This window comes from Corythoichthys intestinalis, chromosome 4 (assembly GCF_030265065.1).
Source record: "Corythoichthys intestinalis isolate RoL2023-P3 chromosome 4, ASM3026506v1, whole genome shotgun sequence".
Lineage (NCBI taxonomy): Eukaryota > Metazoa > Chordata > Actinopteri > Syngnathiformes > Syngnathidae > Corythoichthys > Corythoichthys intestinalis.
This window is the reverse complement of record NC_080398.1, coordinates 4,329,261-4,349,434: the sequence shown is the minus strand read 5'-3', so window position 1 is coordinate 4,349,434 and position 20,174 is coordinate 4,329,261. Positions and strand designations below refer to the sequence as shown.

Genomic DNA, 20,174 nt, shown 5'->3' with positions numbered 1-20,174 from the left:
CGAATTGTCAATTTATGGTGGCAATTTGCTAAAGGAAACCATAACTTAAATTCAATAAATGTTGCCAAAATAAAAGTAGAACATCAGCAGACGTTACCATGATGCAACTCTTGGTTTCACCAGACAGGAAGTGAAAGAGGAAGTTGGGAGGCATCATGCCATCTTCTGAACATAAAATGACAAGAAGTGAGTCGCTACTATCTTCCTAAACAGAAGGGGGTCTTCGCATTCAAAATGGCCATCTCGCTACTGGCGACGCTCGCCGTCATTGGAATAAAAGCCCTCGGGACGGATGCTGACGACGCACTCCTCTTGCCGCTTCGCGCGCATGCCTCGTTCCCTTTCAGTGAGTCCTTTTTGTTTTAAAACATTCTTTCATAGTTCACTTTAGATCAGTGGTCCCCAACTTTCTTTGCACCACAGACCGGTGTGAGGCGGGCCTTTTTTTCCACAGATAGCGGCCTCTCCTAAAACCTGACGAGAAGTAAAAGTACAGTGATACCTCAGCTCACGAACATAATTGGTTCCCAGAAAGTGTGTGTAAGGCGAAAAGTTCGTCTTCCGAACATTTATTTCCCATAAGAAACCATTAAAATGAGAATAATCCGTTCCCAGGTCCCCATAAAACATAATTTTCTACTAAATAAGCCTTAAAACTACACAAAAATACCTTATTTTATGTATAATAAATGTGCTATTGTATTATAATTAAAGAAATAAACTGTACTGTAGAATAAAGTCGTTTTATTTACCTTTGTGATGGTAGTTGATGGCTTGATGGAATGGAGTGGGAGGAGGAGGGAGGGAGGGAGTTACTGTTTGGAAGGAGAGTGTTACCGGCAAAGTGCGCAGTTAGCGTAGACTCCAGCCCTGTGTCCCACACATGCTTTTGGTTGTTAATAAAAGTGCCCACAAAAAGCCATCCGACGCCTCTGGGTGTTTGTATGCACGCCGCCACCTTTCTGGAGAGGAAATCGGGCGAACCGAAGACAAGCGACGACAACGAGCCAACGTGACTCGCCGGTCCACTTCTCACTACGGTGGGAAGCTGAAAGCACCGCCAATTACCAGTCGAGGGCAAATTGGTAACACGAGTCACCTTCCATAATGACTGTAGGTAACTCTTTTTCGGTCCCATAATAGCAAAAGTGAACTCAATATGGTCCAAAATTTCTATCAAACACAAACCACGTCCGCACTCAACGAAAGGGAGGGGACGAACTGGGACGCCGTGGGCGTGCGTCAGCTTCTCGTGGCGCTGTTCGACCGCGTGGTTTCGTTCGTCCGCCGAAAACTAGTTCGTCAGCAGAGACTATATGCTCGCGAATTTAATGTTCTTGAGGCGAAAAGTTTGTGAGCTTAAGCGTTCGTGAGCTGAGGTATCACTGTACTTCGTTACTGTACTTAAGTACATTTTTGTGTATCTGTATTTTACCATCCGTCCATCCATTACCTGCCGCCTAATCCGGGGTCGGGTCGCGGGTGCAGCAGCTTTAGCAGGGAAGCCCAGACTTCCCTCTCCCCAGCCACTTCAACCAGCTCCTCTGGCAGGATCCCAAGGCGTTCCCAGGCCAGCTGAGAGACCTGGTCTCACCACTGTGTCCTGGGTTGTCTTCTAAGTCTCCCACCGGTGGGAAATGCCTGGAACACCTCTCCAGGGAGGTGTCCAGGAGGCATCCGAACCAGATGCCCGAGCCGCCTTAACTGGCTCCTCTCAATGCGGATGACTAGCGACTTGACATCAAGTCCCTCCCGGATGACAGAGCTTCTCATCCTATCTCTAAAGGAGACCCCGCACACCGTGTGGAGGGAACTCATTTCGACCGCTTGTACCCGGGATTTTGTTCTTTCGGTCACGACCCACAGCTCGTGACCATAGGTGAGGGTACGAACGTAGATCGACTGGTTAAACAAGCGCTTCACCACTACGGTCCGGTGGAGAGTCTGCATCACTGCAGATGCTGCACCGATCCGCCTGTCGATCTCCCACTCCCTCCTACCCTAACTCGAGAACAAGACCCCAAGATACTTGAACTCCTCCACTTGGGGTAGGATCTCATCCCCGACCTGGAGAGGGCACGCCACCCTTTTCCGACTGAGGACCACGGTCTTGAATTTGGAGGTGCTCATCTTTATCCCGACCGCTTTACATTCGGCTGCGAACCACTCCAGTGAGAGTTGGAGTCATGGCTTGATGAAGCCATCAGCTCCACATCGTCTGCAAAAAGCAGACCTGACACCCTCAACGCTTCAGCTGCACCTAGAAATTCTGTCTATAAAAAGTATGAACAGAATCGGTGACAAAGGGCAGCCTTGGCGGAGTCCAACCCTCACTGGGAATGAATTCGACACTAATTGTGCAAGTTCTCCCACTTGAAAATAGTAGAGAGGCCTGTAATTGTCAACATGGGGAAACCTCAACCATGAGAGACAGAATGTGGGGGGAAAAAAACAGAAAATCACATTGTTTGATTTTTAAAGAATTTATTCGCAAATCATGGTGGAAAATAAGTATTTGGTCAATACCAATAGTTCATCACAAAACTTTGTTATGTACCCTTCGTTGGAAATAACGGAGGCCAAACGTTTTCTGTAACTCTTCACAAGCTTTTCACACACTGTTGCTAGTATTTTGGCCCATTCCTCCATGCAGATCTCCTCTACAGCAGTGATGTTTTGGAGCTGTCGTTGGGCAACACGGACTTTCAACTCCCTCCACAGATTTTCTGTGGGGTTGAGATCTGGAGACTGGCTACGCCACTCCAGGACCTTGAAATGCTTCTTAAGAAGCCACTCCTTTGTTGCCCTGGCTGTGTGTTTGGGATCATTGTCATGCTGAAAGACACAGCCAAGTCTCATCTTCATTGCCCTCGCTGATGGAAGGAGATTTTCACTCAAAATCTCTTGATACATGGCCCCATTCATTCTTTCCTTTATACAGATTAGTCATCCTGGTCCTTTTGCAGAAAAACAGCCCCAAAGCATGATGTTTCCACCCTCATGCTTCACAGTGGGTATGTTGTTCTTCGGATGCAATTCAGTATTCTTTCTCCTCCAAACACGAGAACCGGTGTTTCAACCAAAAAGACCTATTTTGGTTTCATCTGACCATAACATATTCTCCCAGTCCTCTTCTGGTTCATCCAAATGCTCACTAGTGAACCGCAGACTGGCCTGGACGTGTACTGCCTTCAGCACGGGGACACGTCTGGCAGTGCAGGATTTGAGTCCCTGGCGGCGCATTGTGTTACTGATAGAAGCCTTTGTTCACTAGGTCCCCCCGTATGGTTCTGAGATTTTTGCTCACCGTTCTTGTTATCATTTTGACGCCACGGGGTGAGATCTTGCATGGAGCCCCAGATTGAGGGAGATTATCAGTGGTGTTGTATGTCTTCCATTTTCATATAATTGCTCCCACAGTGGATTTCTTTACACCAAGCGTTCTACCTATTGCAGATTCAGTCTTCCCAGCATGGGGCAGGTCTACAATTTTGTCTCTGGTGTCCTTCAACAGCTCTTTGGTCTTAGTCATAGTGGAGTTTGGAGTGTGACTGACTGAGGTTGTGGACAGGTGTCTTTTATACTGATAATAAGTTAAAACAGGTGCCATTAACACAGGTAACAAGTGGAGCCTCGTTAGACATTGTTAGATGTTAGACCTCTTTAACAGCCAGAAATCTTGCTTGTGTGTAGGTGACCAAATACTTATTTTCCACTCTAATTAGGAAATAAATTCTTTAAAAATATAACTGTGATTTTCAGTCCCCCCCCCCACATTCTGTCTCAGATGGTTGAGGTTTACCCATGTTGACAATTACAGGCCTCTAATCTTTTCAAGTAGGAGAACTTGCACAATTGGTGGTTGACTACTTATTTGCCCCACTGTAATTAGCCATCTCTTTCCAATGCTAAAAGAAAATTTTTGTGCCCATACAGACTCACCCGACAGGCCCATAGTGCACTTTCCGCTCGCCCCCGTCCACAATTGCACCGCACTGTTGCTAAGCGACGACCGCCTTTACGTGGGTGCACAGGACGCCGTGCTCTCATTGGACGTGACCGAAGGTGACGACATCACGCTGAGGAGCAATGTAAGCGGGTGTCGATGGTACCTCCGTGTGTTAAGAACGGCAAGCCGTTAATGTGGATCCAAAACACAGACCAGGAGATCAGTAGAGTAAATGTTTGTATTTAATAAGTACAACAAAGGGAGCACGCTAACAAACGCGAGTTTAACAAGTACAACTAAGAGAGCACGCTAACAAACGCAAGTTTAACAAGTACAAACAACTAAGAGAGCACGCTAACAAACGCGAGTTTAACAAGTACAACTAAGAGAGCACGCTAACAAACGCGAGTTTAACAAGTTCAACTAAGAGAGCACGCTAGAATGCATGAATATAACAGAGTACAAGAATCTAACTACAAAGCCCAAAATAGCACTAAAGTAAAGATGACCAAACCAGAATACGACCGTAGAACGTCGGGAAACTCGAAGGATGACGATGAACACACAGGCGGTAAGCAAGGCAAATAGCAAGCAATAGTCCGACACTTGCAGATGGTGACAGGCTTCCTTAAATACTGGGCTTTCCTAATCAAGCACAGGTGTGTCGCATCACCCCGCCAATCTGGCTCAATCAGGTGCTGCATAAAGAAAAAAGAACTGAGACACACACAAATATGACACCGTGAAGTTGGCCTCACATCAGACGCAAAACTAGATCAAAATGATGTCAGTCGTTGTGCTACCTAGGTGCAGCTATTGTTTTTGAGGTTCTTCTCTTTGTTCGCAGGTAACCTGGCAACCGTCGGAGTCGGATGTGGCTGAGTGCGAAAGAAAAGGGAAAAACGCCACGGTAAATTGAGACTTCTCTGAAGTTTTTGCGGCAAAAGTAATGTGTATGTGCTGTGCGGGCGTAGGCCGACTGTGGAAACTTCGTGGCGGTGTTGCAGCTCCTGAACGCCTCGCACCTGTACGCCTGCGGTAGTTTCGCTTTCAACCCGCATGACTCCTTCTTGGTGAGTGGTTAAGCACTGTGATTGGTGTGTGCGTTTTTGCTGATATTGTTAACCGGAAAATCCTCTTTTAAATTGCTAATATTCCCTTGTATTGTGTGTAAGGCGGAAAACACTCAGGTGACTTGAGCTCCCGCTCTGAGACTCCCAATTTGGCTAACTTTCAAAATTGTCCGATGAGCAATGTGTGATACATCATTGGAAAGTAGGAGTGGGAACCTCAGGGCACCTCACGATACGATACAAGGCTCACGATAACGATTATCTCACGATATCACGATACAGCGAATATCGATATATTGGTCAGAAATTGGATACATGATATTCTCCGATACAGCTGTTGTAGATAGAAAAAAAAGTAGAAAAAAAGATATTTCAAAATAGAAAAAATACTGTTTGTCATTTATTAAACAGTAATACCTTTTCTGTGCAACATTGCTGTAAAATATAAATCTACTGCAAATTGTGCACCTGCACATACAGAGGAAACAAACCACAACCACTGATATCTCTTGGAGAGATCATGATGAATTGTACCCTTAATTTCTTTAAAGTTTTAAATCTTTAAAAAAAAAAAAAAAACAGAGCTGTAGGTGTCAGTCAGCAGTTGAGCTTGGAGTGGGGCAATGATAAAATTAGTGGGTCTTTTCTCCGTATATGACATTTGTTGCCAAAAGCGTTGGTTTGAGCACTTCCACTATCTGCTTCAGCATTTGAGATGTCAGACTCTGTCAGTCACAGTCTTTTTCACCTTAAAAACAACAAAACAAAACAAAAAATATTACCTACTTCATAGCTTTTGAGTTAAAATCCTGATTTTTTTTTGTGTGTGTTGGATGTATTGAATTGAAAAAAAATTGAATGTACAGAAATGAAAAATGCAATAATGACCTATTTTTAATATGTAGGCTACATTAATTATCATGCACATCACTTAATACATCTTGGAACCTATTCAAACCATTTTTATAGCTTTTTGTATCAAAATGGCAGAAATAACAGTTTGTGTAGTAAACTAGATGGAAAGAGGTTCTCAAATGATATCATATAAATCGGTAAATTCATGTGGGCTTGTTTGACATTCATATTCATCCAGTTTAGGGTCCTGGTTTATTTTATATCATTCAACACCAAATGTCATCAAAATAATACATGTAAATTAAAAATCAATTACATTGCAAAACTTTCTTACCTCAAGTGATGAATGCGAAGAAGTGAAGAAATCAGGGTGTGCACTTCGTCACCAGATCCCAGTGAACCTTATTTTTGTTAGACAATTCTTGCAAACAGCAAAGTCCTTGTTCACCTTACTCCCTTTCTTGTTGGTGTAAAATCTAAAGTGTGTCCCCATGTGTGATTTGTAGCAATAGTTTTCTCATTTTTTCCTCCACCGTTCTCACGAAGCTTTTTTATTTTTTCAACCCACTTGGAGCTTCCTCTCTTCTTCTCTAGAACGACTTGTGCGCACTTTACCTTCACCGCCACTCCCGAGCGCCCCTAGTGGACCGCCAAGGAATTGCTCAAAAACATTGAGCAGTTTACAGCATCCATACTCCATTGTATGGCCAATATGTTAAATAAAAGTATCGATACTTGGCGGGAGCATATCGATAACCGATCGGGTTGCTAAATATCGCGATATATCGCTGTATCGAGATATTGTCACACTCTTATTGGAAAGCTTAAAATCTCAATTTTCTGGGGGAGGATTTAAAAATAAAAATGTTTTTAAACAGCAAAACCCTAACTGGAGGTGAGAGCACACGAAAGCATAATTAACCCTTTAACACCTAAGACTATTTTGGCCGAATTTGCATGCCTTTGATGTTGCCTTTATATTTCAAAGAAAAAACTTCACAATGGCCAAGTTGGGTCCCTTTTTTTTCAGGACACCTTGAACTTCATGTCCAAACTGTTGTTTTCTTCACTGACCAATTTTAATCCACATTTTGGACCCCAAAGGACAAAAAAAAAAAAAAATCCCAAAATCTTTTTTCAAAATTTGTAATGTTGATGTCCCACTGACAACCAAACATGCTTGACCAACCGTTTTGAAGCTTGATAATATTTATTTAACTTGTTCAGATAAACATTCAATAGAAAAAATAAGATTGAATAGTTTTGTGTTTGACAATTCAGCATAAAACAGCAGGTATGGTCATAGGCGTTTTTGGCCTTTACACATACTATGGTCAAAACAGGTTATATACAGTGCAAAATAGTGAGAAAAAAGATTATATATAGCATCTAACACACAAAGGGTTTGGAGGATATCTCTTTTTTGAAGTTAGGTGTTGTACCCATCACCTTATCAAAGGTATATACAGTGCCTTGCAAAAGTATTCTGCCCCCTTGAACCTTGGAACCTTTCGCCACATTTCAGGCTTCAAACATAAAGATAAAAAATTTAATTTTTTGTCAAGAATCAACAACAAGTGGGACACAATCGTGAAGTGGATAATTTAAACTTTTTTAACAAATAAAAAACTGAAAAGTGGGGCGTGCAATATTATTCGGCCCCCTTGCGTTAATACTTTGTAGCGCCACCTTTTGCTCCAATTACAGCTGCAAGTCGCTTGGGGTATGTTTCTATCAGTTTTGCACATCGCGAGACTGACATTCTTGCCCATTCTTCTTTGCAAAACAGCTCGAGCTCAGTGAGGTTGGATGGAGAGTGTTTGTGAACAGCAGTCTTCAGCTCTTTCCACAGATTCTCCATTGGATTCAGGTCTGGACTTTGACTTGGCCATTCTAACACCTGGATACGTTTATTTTTGAACCATTCCATTGTAGATTTGGCTTTATGTTTTGGATCATTGTCCTGTTGGAAGATAAATCTCCGTCCCAGTCTCAGGTCTTGTGCAGATACCAACAGGTTTTCTTCCAGAATGTTCCTGTATTTGGCTGCATCCATCGACCGGTCAATTTTAACCATCTTCCCTGTCCCTGCTGAAGAAAAGCAGGCCCAAACCATGATGCTGCCACCACCATGTTTGACAGTGAGGATGGTGTGTTCAGGGTGATGAGCTGTGTTGCTTTTACGCCAAACATATCGTTTTGCATTGTGGCCAAAAAGTTCCATTTTGGTTTCATCTGACCAGAGCACCTTCTTCCACATGTTTGGTGTGTCTCCCAGGTGGCTTGTGGCAAACTTTAAACGAGACTTTTTATGGATATCTTTGAAGAATGGCTTTCTTCTTGCCACTCTTCCATAAAGGCCAGATTTGTGCAGTGTACGACTGATTGTTGTCCTATGGACAGACTCTCCCACCTCAGCTGTTGATCTCTGCAGTTCATCCAGAGTGATCATGGGCCTCTTGGCTGCATCTCTGATCAGTTTTCTCCTTGTTTGAGAAGAACGTTTGGAAGGACGGCCAGGTCTTGGTAGATTTGCAGTGGTCTGATGCTCCTTCCATTTCAATATGATGGCTTGCACAGTGCTCCTTGAGATGTTTAAAGCTTGGGAAATCTTTTTGTATCCAAATCCGGCTTTAAACTTCTCCACAACACTATCTCGGACCTGCCTGGTGTGTTCCTTGGTTTTCATAATGCTCTCTGCACTTTAAACAGAACCCTGAGACTATCACAGAGCAGGTGCATTTATACGGAGACTTGATTACACACAGGTGGATTCTATTTATCATCATCAGTCATTTAGGACAACATTGGATCATTCAGAGATCCTCACTGAACTTCTGGAGTGAGTTTGCTGCACTGAAAGTAAAGGGGCCGAATAATATTGCACGCCCCACTTTTCAGTTTTTTATTTGTTAAAAAAGTTTAAAATATCCAATAAATGTTGTTCCACTTCACGATTGTGTCCCACTTGTTGTTGATTCTTGACAAAAAAATTAAATTTCATATCTTTATGTTTGAAGCCTGAAATGTGGCGAAAGGTTGCAAGATTCAAGGGGGCCGAATACTTTTGCAAGGCACTGTATTTACTTTCACGGGCCACAACAGAATCACAACGGGCCAGATCTGGCCCCAGGCGCCTCGGGTTTGACGCATTAGTTGGTGACTTGAGAAGTTTTTAAGGACATCTTTAAGAATACTTGTGTCGAAACCCGTTATCTCACTGACCTGGAGACTACTCCCCCACCTCAAGGACGCCGACACCCTGGCCATGACCTCCCCGCAGGTCAGCAGAGGTCGCTGCCCCTTCAACCCGTTCCAGAGAAGCGCCGCCCTGGCTGCCGGTCAGTTTGCCAGCACGGTCCAGCAACCTCACTTCCTGACTGTTTTTTTTTGGCCTGCAGACGGCGAGCTGTTCACCGCCACCACAAAGGACTTTTGGGGGAACAGTCCGCTCATTGCGCGCCATTTCAGCAAAGACGGACACCCGGACGTCACCCAGGAGTCATCACCTTTTCTGCTGGAAGGTGAGGCAATATTTTAATCACAAAATAATATCCAATTTTAGAACTGATATAACCTAGTTAAATAGACCAATAATATTGCTTTCTGTATCATTTTGCAACGTGCAGGACTCTCACATATAATAAGATCTCATGAACAATGAGATTTTGGTCTTTTTCGTTGCAAGTGAGCAAAATCATTTAGATTAAAGTTAACTAATGAAAATAAATCCTGTAATTTGATTCTATTAGTAAGCCATGTAACTTGCTATGATTCAAGGTTTTGAACAGGCGTGTGTGGCCTCAACGTACAATCTGATGTTGCTCACAGTGGTTGGCGTTAGGGAGCTTGTGTGTCTGCTCAGACACATGAAAAGATAGAGGGAACATTGATTGTATCTGCTACATAGACTGCCACTAGTTTTAGCTTATGCTAGTTTACGCCCTCCAAATCAAAATGGATTGGGCGTCTATCGTTGTCATTAGCAGCCAATGAGTTTTAAAGGATTAGTTTCCAACTTCTTTAACATATTTTTCAATCCTTAAGATTTATTTATTATTATTTATCCAATCCATGTTAACTGGGACGGCTGGCAGTGAGTGATCATGTTTCAATGCCATTAACGGCTTTAGATGTCCAATATACAGTTAAAATGGATTGGATGTCTAATGTTATCAATGGAAGTTAAAGGATTTTTGTAATTTATTTTTTTAAAATGTGTTTTTTTTTTTATTTTTATTTTTTTTTAAGTTTTTGAATATATATATTTATTTCTAATTTATTTACATTTTAAATACAAAAGCAAAAACGGGAGTAAAATCAGTCAATATTCTGTCTTTTTTTTACTTTCTTAAATCAGGTCAATTTAAATTTTTAATGGAAAAATGTTTTTCTTAATTTGTTTTTTTTTTTTTTAATTAGAAAATGATCACAGTGAAAGTTGATTTTTTTTTACTTTATTTATTTAAAAAAAATAATTTTAATATTTAATAAAATAGGATTTATAAAAATGAAAATAGTTTTTTTTCCTCTTTTAAATGTTTATTTACTTTTATTATCCTTGTTTTAAAAAATAATACATTTTAAATCTAGAAACAAAAAAAGGGGAATAAAATCAGTAAATGTAATTTTTATTTTAAAAAAATTTCATTTTTAATATAAAAAGCGAAAGTACAGTATTCTTGTCTGTTTTTTCATTTTCATTTAGTTTTCCTATTTTAAATTTACATATTTTCATACAAAAGGGGGGAAAAAAAATATATATATATATATATGTAAAGCAAAACAATTGTTTATTGTTCAACTGTTTATTTTCACTTTCCTAAGAAAGTATTTTTGTTTTATAAAAAGGAAAATATAGTTTTAATATAATTTTAACATTTTTTTTGGCTTGTATGTAAAAATGTTATTCACGCTAGTTTTGTTGCAAACTCAAACATCAATAACGTAGCCACCTGTTGACGGGGGCGTGGTTAAGATTATCGTTAATCTTAGCGTTAGCTGTATAGAATATAGTTGTACAGAAGTTTCTCTCCACGTTTCTCCCGTTCCTTCGCCCTTATCTTCACTTTCTTCTTTCAGAGCCGAACTTTGTGGGCACTGCGCTGGATGCCGTCCAAAGAAAAGTCTTCTTCTTCTTCAGCGAGGTGGCCAAGGAGTTTAACGTCCAGGAGGAGATGCGTGTGGCACGTGTGGTTAGCGTTTGCCAGGTGGTTGCGGTTGCTAAATTCATTCCAAAGACAAGAGAAAATCAACTGGCGAGTCTGGGGGTGTGATTAAGTTGAGGGCAGGGGCGTAACTTGCACAAAGGGGCGTGGTTGAGGTTAGGTCAAGCAGTGTTGCCAGATTGGACGCAGGCTCTTTCGATTTTACCCAGTAACGTTTATGGTTGCGCCCCCCCCCAAAAGTGACAAAACATTTCGAATTTTGAAGATGCTACTTTTCCTGCAGTTTTCATCAAATTCATAATCTACATGTCAAAACATTCGCAAAATCCAGGTTTAAAAAAAACAACAAAATTTGACAAAAACATACTTTCAATGACCCTATTAATTTCCAATTGCAAATTCAACTCCCACAAAAAAATTTCCACTCAAGCCTATTCATTTTTACCTTGGACCTGCAAAAAATATATTTGGTGGCCATTACTTCTGACAAAAATAAAAGTCTGCCCTAAATTTAACAGGGAGTGACCATAAATCAACAGAATGTGAAATAGAAATGCACCAAACTCAACAGGAAGTAATCAATAACAGTAACTCACCTGGAAATGCTATAAAATTACTGGGTAAATTATCCTAAATGTATCGGATCACACTCCTCAGCCTCCCTGTGAAGGTCTACTCAGAGGGACTGGAAAGTAGGGTCCGAGCTATGTGGTTTTCGTCCTGCCCCTGGAGTAGTGGATCAACTCTATACTCTCAGCAGGGTTCTCGGGGGGGGGGGGGGGGGGGGGGGGGTTAGGCCCGACCTGTCTACATGTGTTTCGTGGACTTGGAGAAGGCGTTCAACCGTGTCCTGTGGGGAGTCCTGTGGGGGTGCTCCAGGTGTATGGGGTTTCGGAATCCCTGATACGGCAATTCGGTAACACCCGGTATCAGAGTTTAGTCCACGTAGCCGGTTGTAAGTCAAATCCGTTTCTAGTGAGGGTTGGACTCTGCCAAGGCTCCCTAATGTCACCGGTTCTGTTCATAACTCTTATGAAGAGAAAATCTAGGCACAGCAGAGGCATTGAGGGGTCTGATTTGGTTGACTCGATATGGCATCTGTGCTTTTTGCAGATGATGTAGTTCAGTTGGCTTCATCACGCCCTGTCTTTGAACTCTCACTGGAACAGTTCGCAGCCAAGTGTGAAGCGGTCGGGATGAGAATCAGCACCTCCAAATCTGAGAGCATGTTCCTCAGTCAGGAAAGGATGGAATGCCCTAACCGGGTCGGAGATGAGGTCCTTCCCCAACTGGAGGAGTTCAAGTATCTTGGGGTCTTGTTCACGAATGAGGGTAGGAGAGAGCGGGGGATTGACAGGAGGATCGGTGCAGCGTCTGTAGAGTCCAAGCGGCTGAAATCAGTTTCCTCCACAGGGTGGCCGTGCTCTCCCTTAGTGATAGGGTGAAAAGCTCGGTCATCCAGCAGGGACTCCGTGTTGAGCCGCTACTCCTCCGCGTTGAGAGGAGCCAGTTGAGGCATCTGGTTTGGATGCCTCCTGGACGCCTCCATGGAGAGGGTTTCCGGGGATGTCCCACCGCTGGGAGGCCCCGGGGCCAACCCAGGACACGCTGGAGAGACTGTTGCTCGACTGGCCTGCGCCTTGGGATCCCGCTGGAGGAGCTGGTTGAAGTGGCTGGAAAGAGGGAAGTCTGGGCTTTCCTGCTTAAGCTGCTGCCTCCGTGATCTGACCCCGGATTAAGTGGTCGATGATGAATGGATCTACATTCCCACTTTCACCAACGGTAACGAGCTGTGGGTCGTGACCCAAATAACAGGATCCTTGATACAAGCGGCAGAAATGAGTTTTCTCCGAAGGGTGTCCGGGCTCTTCCTTAGAGATAGGGTGAGAAGCTCCGTCATCCGGGAGGGGCTTGGAGTAGAGCCGCTGCTCCTCCGCATCGAGAGGAGCCAGATGAGGTGGCTTGGGTACATGATTAGGGGCACCTGCCGGGTGAGGTGTTCCGGGCACGTCCCACTAGGAAGAGGCCATGACCCTTGACATCCTTGACATTAGTCTAGGGCTAGGGTTTCAAATAAGGGGTTTGAAACCCAGAGTATCGTTTCAAATAAGGTTTAGAATTTCAAATTACGGTTTTAGTCTCAGGTTATGGTTCTAAAATTTGGTTTAAAACCCAGCGTAAGGTTTCAAATTAGGGTTTCAAAGTAGAGTTAGGGTTTCAAACGAGGTTTAGGGTTCCAAAATGGGGTTCAAAACCCAGGTTAAGGTCTCAAATTAGGGTTTAAAAGTAGAGTTAGGGTATCTAATTAGGGTTTTTAGACTATTGTTAGAGTTTTAAAGCAGAGTTTAAAAGCTGTTTTAGGGTTCAAATCAAGGTTTCAAACTAATGTTAGGGTTTCAACTTTGTGTTGACGGGGCGAGACATCCAATCCAAGTTACCCCATTGTCTCACAGGCCAAAGACAGACCCTACCCTGATACTAACGTACATGTTTGGTGCAGGACGACGTGGGCGGTTCCCAGATCCTCCAGAAGAAGTGGACATCACTAGTGAAAACAACTCTGAGCTGCCTGTCGCCCTTCAACGTCCTGATAGACGTCTTCACCCTGCCACCAATTGAGGGCGAAGACCCCACCGGCACGCTCTTCTATGCCATTTTTGTCTCGCAGTGGTACGGAAACTTCTCGAAGAACTCGCCTCAAATTTTCCTCACTGCCTGGTCCTCTTCTAGGTCTTTTCGGCCCGAGTCAGTGGTTTGCTCATTCAGGTTGGCGTCCATCAGGGAAGTGTTTGCCGGGCCCTACAGAACTTTCGACGCCAAAACGGACCAGTGGAACCCCTTGCTGACCAGGAGACCCTTTGGTCAGGTTAGCAAGTCAACGCTTGAAGAAAATAATGGTTTTTATTTTTGTTTTTTTAGATATATTTTTAGATATAATAGAAATATATTATGGGTTTAATTAGCAAAAATTGTCACTTGCCCCATAAAGGATTTTTAAGGATTTAAATTTATTTATAATTATTGAATTACTGACAGCCACAATAATACAGCGGTAGGTGGGTCACACACTTTTCTGTACGCTGGGGCTCCTAGGATGGGGCCTTCTCTTAATCTGGGCTGTCAGTAGCAGGGGAAAGGGGGGGGTCTGCGCCGCCCCACGGCAGCCTCTTAGCGTTCTCCAGCCTTCATCTCTCCTTTCTATCTGGAGCTACTCCTTCGGCCCTGGTCAAGGTGGAGACCCTCTCTTGCCCCTGGCCTTATGGGCCGTAGGAGTCCTGCGGTGTGTTGCATCGGGTAGAGCAGGGGTCCCAACCTATTCCACAAAGGCCCACTGTGGGTGCAGGATTTCATTCCTACCAAACAAGATGACAACACTATTTCCCCAATCTGGTGTTTCACAAGTGCAATCAGTTGATTGCAGTCAAGTGTGGCTTGTTTTAGCAGAAGCCTCATTGGTTCAACTGTCTCTGCTGGATCGGCTGGAACAAAAACCAGGACCCACAGTGGGCCTTGAGGACTGAGTTGGAGACCCTTGGGGTAGAGGGTTGCGGCGGTAGCTAGGATCTGGTTGGGTGGGCGATACTTGGGGCAGGCATGGGGGATAGTCGCTCATCTCTTCATCCTTTCTCTGAGGGCTGGTTGATGGAAGCAATGATGGTTTGGGGGGTTGCGATGGGTCCCGAGAGGATGATGGCGGCCCCTTTGCCAGAGCTGCGGAGAGGGGTGTGCTGCGCTTGCCCCAGCCAACATTTCTACTTTTCTGCAGGACTGTCACCCGTTGAAGTGGGTTCACGCATGATTAGGTGCAATTAGGCAAATTCAGGTAAATGAGATTGTAGGTGCAGGGATTTATGATCAGGTAGTAGGATGTCAACCTATCCACACTTACAGGTGATATTCATAATCCTGGGTTTGGGGTCTTGTTCACAAGTGAGGAAACAACGAAGTGTGACATTGGACGGAGAATCGGTGCAGCAAGAGCGGTATTGCAGTCGCTGTAATGCACTGTTGCAATGAAGAGGGAGCTGAGCCGAAAGTCAAAGCTCTCCATCTACCGTTCCGTCTTCGTTCCTACTCTCATCTATGGTCACAAGCGATGGGTCATGACCGAAAAAACAAGATCGCGGTTACAAGCAGCCGAAATGGGTTTTCTCAGCGGGATAGCTGACGTCTCTCTTAGAGAAACTATTTGCAAGAGGCTCAAGGTCGAGTCGCTGCTCCTTTGCGTAGAGAAGAGTCAGTTGAGGTGGTTAGGGCATCTGGTGTGGATGCTACCAAAGCACAGATTTGGGGTCAAAAGAGTTGTTTTGATCTTTAATTTTCAATAACTGACAGTTCACACACGATACATCATCACTGATTGAGAGTGCCTCGGTGCTTTTTATGATAACGTTAAAATCAAGGCTCCCAACGCAGTTTGGGAAGTTCCATAGACGCCAGAAATCTGCTATGGCTTCCCACTGGCTGGTTGTAGGACACGGCAAACAAATCGGGCTGGAGGGCTTTGCAGACCTTGAATGCAGTGCTCTCCGCCAGTTTGAAGCTAGCCGCCACAGCTAGCTCTCTCCACCGGAGTCTAAAACTCTCTGTGCGGCATCAAAAGTCAGCCAGACCGCCTCGAAACCGTCTTCTGCGTCGCCTGCCCCTCAATATTTGTATTTTCAATATTTATTCAGTGTTGATGAGCAGAATATTTACTTTCAAGAGTTCCATCTTGCATTGTTTATTTTTTCTCCGACTAGCAGAAGTCAACAAGCATGCCCCAAAACCGTACAAACATAACGCCACATCCCTCTAGTGGCTTGGCGGTGAATTACAGAGCAACACGTTCCCTCACCACAGAACTATCGAATGTCGAATGACGCCGTAGTTGCTGCGCCGTCACCGCAACGCGGGAGTATAACTCATGCTTTAGAGCTAGTTAATGTGGCCAGGGAAAGGGAAGTTTAAGGTGCCTTGTTGAAATTGCCGTCGCCGGGACCAAACTTCAGATAAGAATGGATGGATGAATGGGCCACCTCACATTGCCAGATGTGTGTATGCTCTTACCCAACCTAATCAAGTTTCTTTTCCACTTCCCTTCTCATTTACCAGACCATCCACATCTTGTCCACGGTTAAATATAATTAGATTACGATAACACCACAACAGTATGTTCATAGGTAGCATAGGCATGTAAAAATGTACTAATAATAATATTTTACGTTACTGTATCACAATTTGGAAGTTTGATTGTGCACACGTGGTCAGTGCGATCTGGACTCCGCGTCGCACGACAAATTAGAGGAAGTGAAACGGACTTTCCTGACGGGCGGACGCGTGGCTCCAGACCAGGGAGGTCCCCTGTTGGTCTCCGCCCACCAACGCTACAGTCGGATGGCGGTCATGAGAGTACGGGGATCTGACAAGCGAAGCTACCAGGTTCTTTTCCTTCTCACAGGTGAGGTGCAAACATAAATGATCCCTGTTGTTTTAACTCAAAGACGTGATCGCTAACTCACTTTCTAGAAAATGGACTCCTGCACAAAGTGTTTCTTTCCGCGCGGGGTCCGCGGCTTATCGAGGAGATTAAGGTGTTGGAGCGCGGCGAACGCGTTACGGCCTTCGTGCTGTCGGCCTCTAAGGTAAAGTTCTACGTTTCAAGCTAACGGAGTATCTTTGATAAACGTGTTTTTGATGCGTCAGGGCATGATGTTCGTCGGCTCCTGGAGCGCGGTCACTGCCGTCCCCGTGGCTCGGTGCTCTGCCTATACAACGTGCGGGCGTTGCCTAATATCCAGAGACCCTTTTTGCGGGTGGAGTCAAAGCGGGAAGCGGTGTGTTCAGTTGGAACATCAAAAACCCCAAGACACGGAAGAGGAAGAACAAACGTACGTATGCACGCTTGTATCTTTACTGCTTATGCATTGATTGTTATTGACTTCGCTAGACATTCAATACATTTAAACTGGAATGGTTGGTATTGAATGATCATGTATCAGCGCCATTGACTGCAATAGACATCCAAACTAATTTGACTGCCAGTCAAAATGGACTGGATGTCTTGCTCCCACAATAGCAATCAATATTCATTTGAGATACAAATTCAAGCCGTTTTGGCAGTAGGTCGATCATTTTTTTGTTTTTTTTTTTTTAAATGTTGTAAGCAGCAAATTGACGGTTAAATTAAAATTAAAGTTACATTTCTGGTCATTTAAAATAATTTGAATATTAGCAATAAATAGGCAGAGAAGCCAAAAATGTGGCTCAAGTAAGTAGGGCTACGTCAAAATAGAATTACTCAAGGAACATGAAAGTAAAAACACTTCAAGGTGCAGCAAAGGGATGTCCAACCGATTACCTGATTGGAAATCAGGCCTCATAACGTCATTTTCAGAGGATCAGAATCAGTTTTTTTTTTAATTATTGATTTTTAAATATTAACTATCAAATTTCCTTAGTTATTACATAGTAATAACATAATAATAACATGTAACTAGTGTTTTTGGAGGCTTTTTTCATTTTCGTCTTAGTCTTTTGGATTAATTAGTCTTCGCCTCGTTTTAGACGAAAATTAATCAAAATGTTTTTGTCTAAACTTCAAAAGTTTTAGTCCATGAATAAATAAACGGCTTCGAACAATTTCAAATGTACATTGAAAGACAAGCACACAAGTTTTAAATCCCAAAAAAGTCCAAGAATTTACGATGACGCTCGCCAAGTGAAATGTTAATGCTAACGCTAATGCTAAGCTAACACATACAACGCTATGATAACTCAACACAGACGTTTAAAGGCTCAAGCAACATGGCATATTCCCTCTAGCCAATATAAAAAAAATCTTCCCATGTTTTCAAAACAAGCAAGTCTGGAACCAGGAGAGGACACCGGTGACTAAGTGTGTGTTTGGGCGCAGCACGTCACATGAGTGACACGACCAAACACTGCTACGATGCATGCTAACTACGCATAAGATAATGTCACACAACCATGCTACATTTTCATCTCGTTCTCATCACTTCAGACAAAAACTGCCATTTGTCTCCTTGTTTTCGTCTCCCAAGATACGTTGTTACCTCGTCCTAGTCACGTTATTGTCATGAAAAAAAAATGTTCGTCGACGAAATATTTTCGTCATCGGTGATGAAAACAACGCTGCATGTAACAAATGTGACAAATTTGCTGCAATTCAATTCATTTCATTTGGATTTCATCTATATGACCCTATGTGGCTCCTCCCATTTTGTGCTTGCCGCTAGCTGCTTTTCACACTGGGCTGCCGCTAGCGTGCAACATGTAATATGGATAGGAAAATGTACATTTTTACCAAAAAAGTCAAGTAAATAACGCGTTATTAGCTTCTGTACTTGAGTAATATTTTGAAGTGACGTTACTGGAATTTGAGTACAATTTTTGGCTAGTGTACTCATCTCTGGTATTACGCGCGAGTGACAAGATATGTGCTAATACAGGTTTCAACTTCTGGAGGGTGGTGATGTGCTGAAGGTATGCGGTGGAGAAGGCAGATCACCTTTTGTCAAAAGTAAGTTGTCTTTTCTGACCAAATTTAAAACGTGGCATGTCTGACGGGTGGTCCGACGTATTAACAGAAGTGGTAGCGAGCGCCAACGAAGTCGTCAAGCTTGCCTGCTACAAACCTTGGGAGTCATCGACGTTGACGTGGACTTGCTCTCGATTCCCCGTTCTTCCAAGGAATCTCTTCATTCAATCGGATGATGGCAGCCTGACCTTCATAGCCAGTGAAAACACTTCGGGCGAGTACCGCTGTAAGGCAGAGGAAAACGGTTACACGGAAGCGGTGGCTAGCTACGACGTCATCCCGGCGAGCGGACCGCGTTCCATGCGACCCGGAGCGCAGGTTGACGAGCCCATCTGGGTGGAGCCCTCTTCTCCGCCGGGGGCGCATTGTGAAAGGCGGGGATACCACGGCGCTTTGGTGGGCTTGGCTGTCTGCGCCTGTTTCCTGTTAGCGGCGGTTAGCATGGTATGTATTGGAAGAAAGCTCAAGGCTCGCCACGTGAGTCCGTTCTACGCTAAGGTTGATAAACAGAAGGGGGGAGTTCCGGAAATGGGGGTGGAGCTAAGGCAAGAACCTGAAAAGCAACACCTGACTGACACACCAGCTTAGCTTAGCAACATTAGCATGGTGAAGCACATCTTGGAATGTTTTTTAGTCATTAAATTAGTTATGATTATTATTAAATGAAATGTTGATTTGTAATTTTTCAAACTTTTATAAGATATGATACTCAGGGTTTTGGGAATGGAAGTCTAGCGCCGTCAGTGGCAGGAGTAAGTAATATATTACGATATTTACAACCAGAATTGTCTTTTTTTTTTTACATAATAAAACAATGTATTGTCATGATTCGCTTTTATTTTTTAATCATTTGGTACAAAACAAATCTGTGACTTTTCAAAATATAAACAAAATAAATTTTGTTATAGTTTGTTATCAACAAACGTGCACATCTGACCTAATTTTAATATTTTAAGACATCTGAATTTCGTTGATTTAAGCGTTAACCCTTTTGATGCCTGAATGGCCATTTAACATGGATTTTTGCCATGTGGCAAAATGGATTTTGCCATGTGGAATTTTTTTTTTTTTTTGCCATGCGGCAAAATGGATTTTTCCAAGTGGCATTTTTTTGCCATGTGGCAAAATTGATTTTGCCATATGGCATTTTATTTGCCATGTGGCAATATGTATTTTGATATGTGCCATTTGTTTGGGTATGTGGCAAAATAGATTTTGGTTTGTGGCTTTATTTTTTTTTCTATGTGGCATTTTTGCAGGCCATTCCATTGGCGGCTATGCACGTCCAAACTTTCCATTCATTTTAAATGGCAGAAAAACGTGTGGCTGTGATTTTTGATCGTACACTTACCATTACAATGCATTGACTTTCAACTGGCACCCAAGTCAGGCTATGCCATTGACGGCTATGCACGTCCAAATTTCCCATTCATATTAAATTGCAGAAAAACTTGTGGTTGTGATTTTTGACCAAACACTTACCATTACAGCGCATTGACATGCAATTGGCACCCAAATCAGGCTATGTGCTGTAATGGTCAAAAATCATGAATGTCAATGCTATAAAAATGATATTGAAAAAAAAAATC

The 20,174-nt window shown here is 43.2% G+C and overlaps 1 protein-coding gene across 4 annotated transcripts; it reads left to right on the top strand.

Annotated features, from left to right (window-relative positions):
• The first annotated feature begins 152 nt into the window (after positions 1–152).
• On the top strand, positions 153–20,135 carry LOC130915306 (semaphorin-4B-like). 4 transcript variants are annotated; one of them, XM_057835257.1, is made up of 14 exons: positions 153–346; positions 3,937–4,091; positions 4,797–4,859; positions 4,924–5,022; positions 9,128–9,218; positions 9,279–9,401; positions 10,960–11,087; positions 13,546–13,715; positions 13,776–13,911; positions 16,296–16,485; positions 16,554–16,669; positions 16,731–16,915; positions 18,497–18,567; positions 18,635–20,135. In XM_057835257.1, the coding sequence occupies exons 1-14, from the start codon at positions 235–237 to the stop codon at positions 19,171–19,173; spliced, it is 2,178 nt and encodes a 725-aa protein (XP_057691240.1). In that variant the 5' UTR covers positions 153–234; the 3' UTR covers positions 19,174–20,135. The 4 variants fall into 4 exon arrangements, with proteins under 4 accessions (XP_057691240.1, XP_057691239.1, XP_057691242.1 ...); XM_057835256.1 differs by having other exon boundaries at positions 13,546–13,911; XM_057835259.1 differs by having other exon boundaries at positions 13,546–13,911; positions 18,738–18,931.
• The last annotated feature ends 39 nt before the right edge of the window (positions 20,136–20,174 follow it).

Excerpts from the sequence above, each read along its gene's own strand:
- LOC130915306 (XM_057835256.1), top strand. The coding sequence starts at position 235 with ATGGCCATCTCGCTACTGGCGACGCTCGCCGTCATTGGAATAAAAGCC. Across the intron at positions 4,092-4,796 it reads ACATCACGCTGAGGAGCAAT|GTAACCTGGCAACCGTCGGA; the intron begins GTAAGCGGGTGT and ends CTTTGTTCGCAG. Across the intron at positions 16,916-18,496 it reads ACGGAAGAGGAAGAACAAAC|GTTTCAACTTCTGGAGGGTG; the intron begins GTACGTATGCAC and ends GTGCTAATACAG.